Genomic DNA, 7813 nt, shown 5'->3' on the forward strand with positions numbered 1-7813 from the left:
CACACACACACACACCCTCACCCACCTGGGTGAGGTGGTGGGTGGGTGGGTGCAGGCAGCTGGGATGACAGCATCTGCAGCGCAAAGCAGGAAAATTATAAAATAAATTTTAAACTGAGTTTTTCAAAAAATCCGTAAAACTTGAAAAAAATCTGAGATTGCTCCCTATACGTTTCCTGCAAAATGAGGGGAAATCTGTGTAAATTACAGACAATCTGTACAACTTAACATATATAAAGTTCACTCTTCCTACGGCTTTTCAGTCAGTTTTTGCTGTGTCAGACTGATGTCTGTCCTGATGAAACATAAGAAAATAATGATGTTTCTGGATTGTGGTTATTTTGTGGTTTAATTGTTTTTATTTCAGAATAGGACCTTTTTCACTGTTTCTGACGCACTACCAAACCACCTACTACAACCCACGAAGCAGCAGGGTTCATTGTGCTTATATTTTGAAAAATGACACGCAAAATGAAGCAGTGGCATGGCCTATGCAATGCGAAGCATTGTTTGTCGTTGGTCACATGATTTTCTGCAAGACGACACAAGCATTGAAGTGGGACTTCATTTGACACAYCCCCTTTTTACTTGATACGTGCCTCGAAGCCTTGCTTCAGATGTAAATGGTAAATGGACTGAACTTATAGAGCACTTTATCAAGTCCCTCCGGACCCCAAAGCGCTTTATACTTACAGACATTCACCCATTCACACTCACATTCACACACTGATGATGGTAAACTACACTGTAGCCACAGCTGCCCTGGGGCACACTGGCGTAAGCGAGGCTGCCATGCACCGRCAACACCGAACCCTCTGATCACCATCAGTAGTGGGTGAAGTGTCTTGCCCAAGGACAAAATGATATGGCTGAGGTGGCTGAACGGGGGATCAAACCAGTGACCTTCCGGTTCCAGGATGACTCCCCTAAACACTCCGCCACAGAAGCTGATAGTTGGGTGTAGTGATGGGAAATCACTACACCCAACWATCAGGTGGGATGGAAAGTATGACTGTCCTTTCAGGACATAAACCTCTGTGACACCCCTAGGAAGGAAGCCCCCCAGGTCAGCACCCCGTACCCTATCCAGGCCATTATCAACCCATCTGCAGCCCGACTTTCTTTTCCCTTCAACATAAGGATTCACCAAACCTTCCATGTCTCCTGAATCCCATAAGAGAATGCAACCTTTGCCCACCATCCAACACCCTTCCACCCCCTCGGATCACCCAACACAGTGTGGCGCATCTTTGATGACCACCATCGTGGTCAAGGTTTCACATACCTCGTAGACCAGAGGAACAACCCTGGATCCCTAGATCCTTCATCTTAGACTATAGTCTTATTTCATCATTCTATAGTCAAGACCCTGAAAAATGAAGATCGCCCAAAGGCGATCAGTACCTCCCTCTCAATGTCTTCCTCTCCTGGACATTTTTATTCCCACAGGTCTTGCCAGGAGAGATTTCTGCTACAAGTGAATCTAATCACCTCATCTGCTTTGCTCTTCAGAAGGGCCTTACTTACAGCAGTTCACTGTTGAAGCTTTAAGTSGCAATGGTGACTAGTCTCACCACTGCGACAAGCAATGATGGTGGTTATTCGGTACTAATCAAGTTCACYTGTTTCTGCACCCATGCCCTGTGTACCTCTTGCCTGATCTGTTCCCAATCTCTCTGGCCTGACTCCTGGACCTAYGTGGCATCTCTGAATGACAAATCTTTATTCAGCTTCTGCACCTGCCTGTCCACTCCAGACAACAGAACCTTCTCCACTTACCTCCTGATCCAACCCCGCCCACCCAACCTTTTGTTTACATTAGCTCTGCCCTCCCATGGCATTTATATTAGCACTTCAGACGTGAAAATGGCTGCTACAAGCAGATGGCACAACAGTAGTAAGTAGGCTGTATGCAATAGGTCCACTCAAGGCGAGGGCTTGGTAAACAGACTGAAGGTGACTTGATGCCAGGGAGGCCAACGCGCATCCTTCGCCACTTCCCAAAGCCGGCGAGGACGAACCAAGAGGCGGTCAAGGTCTGCGCCCAGCAGTTTGGAGGCCCGCGTGACACAAGATGAGCACTGTGGCGCAGAAGTCTCGTGTCACGGGAGTCTCCAGTCCTTGCAACAGGTGTTGCGAATTAGCTATGGCTATATACACTGTGATGCAGGTATTAGATTGTTTTGATCTATGTTGTATCTGTCCCTATAAAATAAATAATATTTCATGTCCTGCTGAAGTATAAATCAGCCTTTGCTGTAGAATTGGCTTAAGTTTCCTGAGGTCTTAGTTCTGCCCCATACACATAAACTGCTCTAATGAGCCATAAATGCGTTAATACATGTTTATGGTTCTTATTGCTGCGAATTCACACTGTATGAAATACCTGAATTGAATCAAAAAAAATGTTAACTAAAGGAAACCAGCAGATTGTGTTGTGCCATTGCTTTGACACAATCCCACTCTTCAGCAAACGGAAACAATGGTGTTTATACTTGGCGCTTATGTTGTTGTGGATTTCTCCAAAAGGACATGGGGAATTACACTTTATAACTTGTTAAATATTGTAAATAGGAGAGCAAAAACATGATGAACAAACAAGCTGTTTGAATGGTGCGCAGTGCAGTGCGCGCCTTTGTGGAGTTTCAAAATTTTGGGGGGTGCACGACCACACGCCGGGACACTGAACAGGGCCAATGCACAGGGGCGGGGACGGCACAATTGTGTCACTTTTGGCGTGCACCCCTTCGCACCCGGTGCGGCGCATCAACTAGCTCATCAGGCTGTAATATAGGCACTCAAAAGCTTCAAAGTATTATTGTATTATTTAATAAGTAAGGAACCTACAGTTGAAACTCCATTTTATTCTCATGCTTTACAGGCACAATGGGTCGCTGGCAAATGGAGACAAAGGTCGTAGAAGAAGTCGCCTTGCCCTTTACAAGAGACCTAAAGCCAATGGGGTCAAACCTGATGTCATCCATAATGTCTCCACACCACTGGTGTCAAAGGTTGGAGTTTYGTTTTTATTTAAAAAAAACAACTACAAACAACACTTTAATTTTAAATTGTGTAAAAGTTGTTGCTCACAATAAGCTGTACATGATACATGAGGGAAGAGGTGGAGATTGTACTAGAAAAACTGTGTTGAAAATTTACCAATTTTACCACTGGTCAACGTTCCTAACCTCATCTATAAGAACAAGATGGTGGATACAAGTGGACTAAATGAGTTTCCCCTGCAGGGTGTCTGGGCTCTCCCTTATGGTGCRTTCACACCGAACGCGATTTCAGCTTCAAAATCGCAGCCAACGCTGAAGTTTGAAGCTTGTGCATGTTGAGGTCAGACGCAGGACAGTTGTTGAAGCGCTGCACAGCAAGAGCCTCCCCGCCCCTCCCTCCTCTGTCGGGCTCTGTTTAATGTCGGACGAGGAAGTGGCTTTGCTTTATTTGCTTTATTTACAGAGAGCAAGAGCGTGTCACGTTCATCAGATAATTAATTCATAATTAATTCACCAGATAATTCAGAGTAGAGGCTCACAGCTCGCTTTCAGGACTATTTTTCCAGTTTGATGAGTCGCTGTCACGCATTGCTGCGGATCAGGACACGACTGCAGGCACTCATTTCAGCTAAAGAGCTCCGCTCTGTCTGTTTCAGGTTAGTGGGCATTATTCAGTAAACTGTCCCGTCGGGAAATATGTCACTACGTCACACAGTGGAGTCTCTCTGATTGGTTGATGCTGCGCGTCGAGCTGCAAAAGTTCAGATTTTCTAACTTCAGCGATTTGCGCCTCAGCGCGTCGAACGCTCAGATCGTTCAAATYGTTCAAATCGCGCTGCTCTAATCGCGCTTGAGGCGCYGCAGAACTTCCCAACGTTGCTTGAAGCGCGTCCACCATAGACTTTGTATGTAAACCTGCTGCTCCTGATGCTGAAATCGCGTTCGGTGTGAACGCACCATTAGAGATAAGGTGAGAAGCTCAGTCATCCAGGAGGGACTCAGAGTAGAGCTGCTGCTCCTCCACGTCGAGAGGAGCCAGTTGAGGTGGTTCATCTGGTTATAGTTTAAAATTAAAAAGTTTCCAAAATGAATTAAAGAACAAAATATGAAAAATCTTAGCTGGTTATGGATATTTATTTTATAAAAAATTATCACTTGCTTACTATTTTTAACTTTTTTTAACCRGGCAAATCCCAATAAAATCACAGATCTATTTCAGGAGAAGCCTGGGCCTGGAGGCAGCCTGAACAGTCCTGTTTCTGGACTATTGCACCTTAACATTAAATGTTCTTTAGCATTACAATAAGTCTGCTAAATCTATGGCTGTATGATTTACTGTGCTGCTATCCCTCCAGAACAGTTTGTGCTCTGGATAGATTTTTCACATGGCCTTGCTTTTAGCTCTCCTCACCCTGTAACTAAAAATGTTTCTCTGTTGGCAGGCTCTCAGCAACAAAAGCCAGCACAGCATCTCCTACACACTGTCACGGAGCCACTCTGTCATTGTGGACTATACACACGACATCAACACAGATATGTTTCAGGTTTGTGTCTGCACACACAAATACATGTTGAATGCTGTATTTCCAATGCAATCAGTAGATTTGTCRTTTCTAAAAATGTCCTTGCAAACATGGCATCATTTATGGAAATGTTTTCATCCACATGGAAAYAACCCAAAATGTTGTAATAAATATACCAGTGGTGCTATAAGACTGACGTGAGACTGATGTAAGACTGATGTCAGTCTGATTTGAGACTGATGTGAGACTGATGCGAGACCGATGTCAGACTTATGTCAGACTTATGTTAGACCAATGTCAGACTGATGTCAGACCAATGTCAGACTTATGTCAGACCAATGTCAGACCGATGTCAGACCAATGTCAGACCGATGTCAGACTGATGTGAGACTGACATGAGAGTGACGTGAGACTGATGTGAGACTGACGTGAGACTGATGTGAGACTGATATGAGACTGATGTAAGACCAATGTGAGACTGATGTGCGACTGTGTAAGAATGATGTGAGACTGATGTGAGATGAATGTGAGATGATGKGAGACTGATGTGAGACTGATGTAAGACCAATGTGAGATGGATGTGAGACTGATGTGAGACTGATGCAACACAGATGCAAGACTGATTGGAGACTGATGCGAGACTGATGTGAGACTGATGTGAGATGGATGTGAGACTGATGTGAGACTGATGTGAGACTGATGTGAGACTGATGTGAGACGGATGTGAGACTATGAACAAACACCAGAAAAAGGAAACAAAGCATGGAGCATGCTCAAAGCTTAAACATTGGGTACAAATTGTAAATGTTAATGTTTACTTTATACATATTGTTTTTTTAGAAATATTGCTTTAAAATTGTTGACACTTCATTAAAGTGATCTAAAACATTTTAGCCTCATTATTTTGTGTTTAATGAGGGCTTTTTGCTCAACTCTATTTAAGATGTTTTTGTTCATAAACCTGCCTGTTCATTATATTGAAACAGCAAAACTAGGTTTTGTTGTAATTAAACAACTTGCATTTGCAACACAAATGTAAACTTGTAATGTGAAGGGGRTTGGGGGTGGGACAGGTCACAAGTCTATCACAGGGACACAAACACTCCTAGGGATGATTTAGAGTTACCAATCAGCCTAATGGTCTTGTTTTTGGTCTGTGGGAGGAGTGCATGGGGAGGACGTGCAAACTCTACCCAGAAAAGGATTTGATCCAGCAACCTCCTCACTGGGAGGAAACAGTGCTACCAACTGAGCCCCTGTGCCGCCCCTAATGATTGAATAGTTAAGAATAACAACACTCTAATGAAGCTCTTGGTGGAAACAGTTCTGCCTACAGGCAGTTGAAGCTGGTTTTCTTGTGATGACAGGAATTAGTAAAATAATCAGCTAGCTGAAGCAATGATAAGAGGTTAGCAGATCTGGCCAGGAAGGAACCATCAAGGTTMTTAAAGATGAGCAAAGCAGCTCTGATTCCCCCTGTGGTACATAACTGAAGCTGTGGGTGCKGTCCTGTTGCACCTTTAGAGCCAGAGGATGTACGTTTGAATTGTGAGGGTGTCCTTTAATACAGAAGTCTCGTCTACGCAGTGTCCCAACCTGCTAACAGGCTGGAACATAGTGCTTAATGTGATACATCTTTCTAAAGCTTCCAAAATCCTTGTCTATTTCCAGCTTCAAGTTCAAGAGTCTTTATTATCCCCGAGGGGCAATTTGTTGTACAGCCAATAGAGTAAACACAACTAAACAAAAACATTCATTTACAAAATCACAAATGTTCGTTAAGAAATTTAACTGCTGCTGGGATAAATGAGTTTTTAAATCTGTTTGTCCTACATTTGGTCGACTGGTATCTGTGTCCAGACGGGAGCAGCCTGAACTCAGCATGGATTGGGTGATCAGGGTCTGCCAGGATCAGTCAGGCCTTTTTCACTGACTTGACCTTGTGTAGGTCAGTGAGATTTTGCAGGTCAATTCCAGCAATTCTGCTGCACATCTTGACAATCTCCAAGAGTTTGTTTTTGTTCATACAGCTTAAAATGCCATACCAACAGATAAAAGTAAAGGTTAAAAGAGACTCAATAAAACACAAATAAAACATTCTCATAAAAGTAGAATCGACATTAAAACCACAGAGCTTCCGATAAAAATACATCCTCTGATGGGCCTTCTTACAAAGTGAGTTAACGTGGGCATCAAAGTTCAGTTTGTCATCCAAAACAGTTCCAAGGTATTTATAATGGTGTACCACCTCCACAGCTTCACCATTAATAATAACAGGAGTGGCAACCAAAGAGTATTTTCTAAAATCAATGACCATCTCCTTAGTCTTTGAGACATTTAGCTGTAAAAAAGAAGATTGACAGCATTCAGTGAAGTCTCTGACCACCGGCCCATGGTCAGGATCATCATTGCTGAGAAGAGACAGGATGACAGAATCATCAGCAAACTTTAAAATATGACATTGTGGATTCTGGCTGCAACAGTCATTTGTATACAAAATAAATAGAAGAGGTGAAAGAACGCAGCCTTGAGGGGAGCCCGTAGAAGACATCAGGACACCAGAGAGAACCCCAATGACCCTCACACTCTGGGGTCGAGCAGTTAAAAAGTCCACAAGCCAACATATACTGTAAGACCTGGATCCAGACCATAAGAACATTTTAGTTTCTCTGCTAAAATGTGGGGTTGAATAAAGTTAAAAGCTTCCAGCCCTGTCTCTATTTATATCTGAGTATTTTCATGGTTTATATACAACCCCAGTTCCAATGAAGTTGGTACGTTGTGTAAAACATAAATAGGTCCAAAGTACAAGGTCCATAAAGACATGGATGGCAGAGTCTGGACTGTGGCTGAAGGTATTTTAGACCAGAGATTCTTAACCTATGGGCCGCGACCCAATTGTGGCCCACAGCGCCACCTTGAGGGCCTCAAAAGAACAACAGTTTTTAACTTTGGGCCGCAGAGGGCCGTGGGACGAGGTACACTTCGCTGCAGCATGCAGAATGGGGCGGGGACGGACCTTTCCGTCAGTCCCATACCTTATATGGAAATGGGACTATTGCATTCCGGAAATGAAGGTTGCTCCTTAAAGACGCGGGATTAAGAGAGCAAAGGAAGAAGAAAGGAAGAAGAAAACCCTAACCCTAGCCCTAACCCTAACCCTAACTGTTACTGTAATATAATTTTAATATCCAAAAACAACAAAGATTTAATAAAGATTAGAAAATGAAAAAGGGACATACCACGTGACATAACACGTTTTGTAGCCATTTCCTTACTGTAAAATTT

The 7813-nt window shown here is 43.4% G+C and overlaps 1 protein-coding gene across 1 annotated transcript in view; it reads left to right on the forward strand.

Moving 5' to 3' along the window:
* peli3 (pellino E3 ubiquitin protein ligase family member 3) overlaps positions 1–7813 on the forward strand; it is a gene marked incomplete at its 5' end in the record, with an annotated part of 39218 nt that overhangs the window by 10850 nt on the left and 20555 nt on the right. The window contains 2 exon segments of the mRNA XM_014027982.1: positions 2882–3011; positions 4445–4546. Coding sequence (XP_013883436.1) covers positions 2882–3011; positions 4445–4546 — 232 coding nt within the window.

This window comes from Austrofundulus limnaeus, unplaced genomic scaffold (assembly GCF_001266775.1).
Source record: "Austrofundulus limnaeus strain Quisiro unplaced genomic scaffold, Austrofundulus_limnaeus-1.0 Scaffold706, whole genome shotgun sequence".
NCBI lineage: Eukaryota > Metazoa > Chordata > Actinopteri > Cyprinodontiformes > Rivulidae > Austrofundulus > Austrofundulus limnaeus.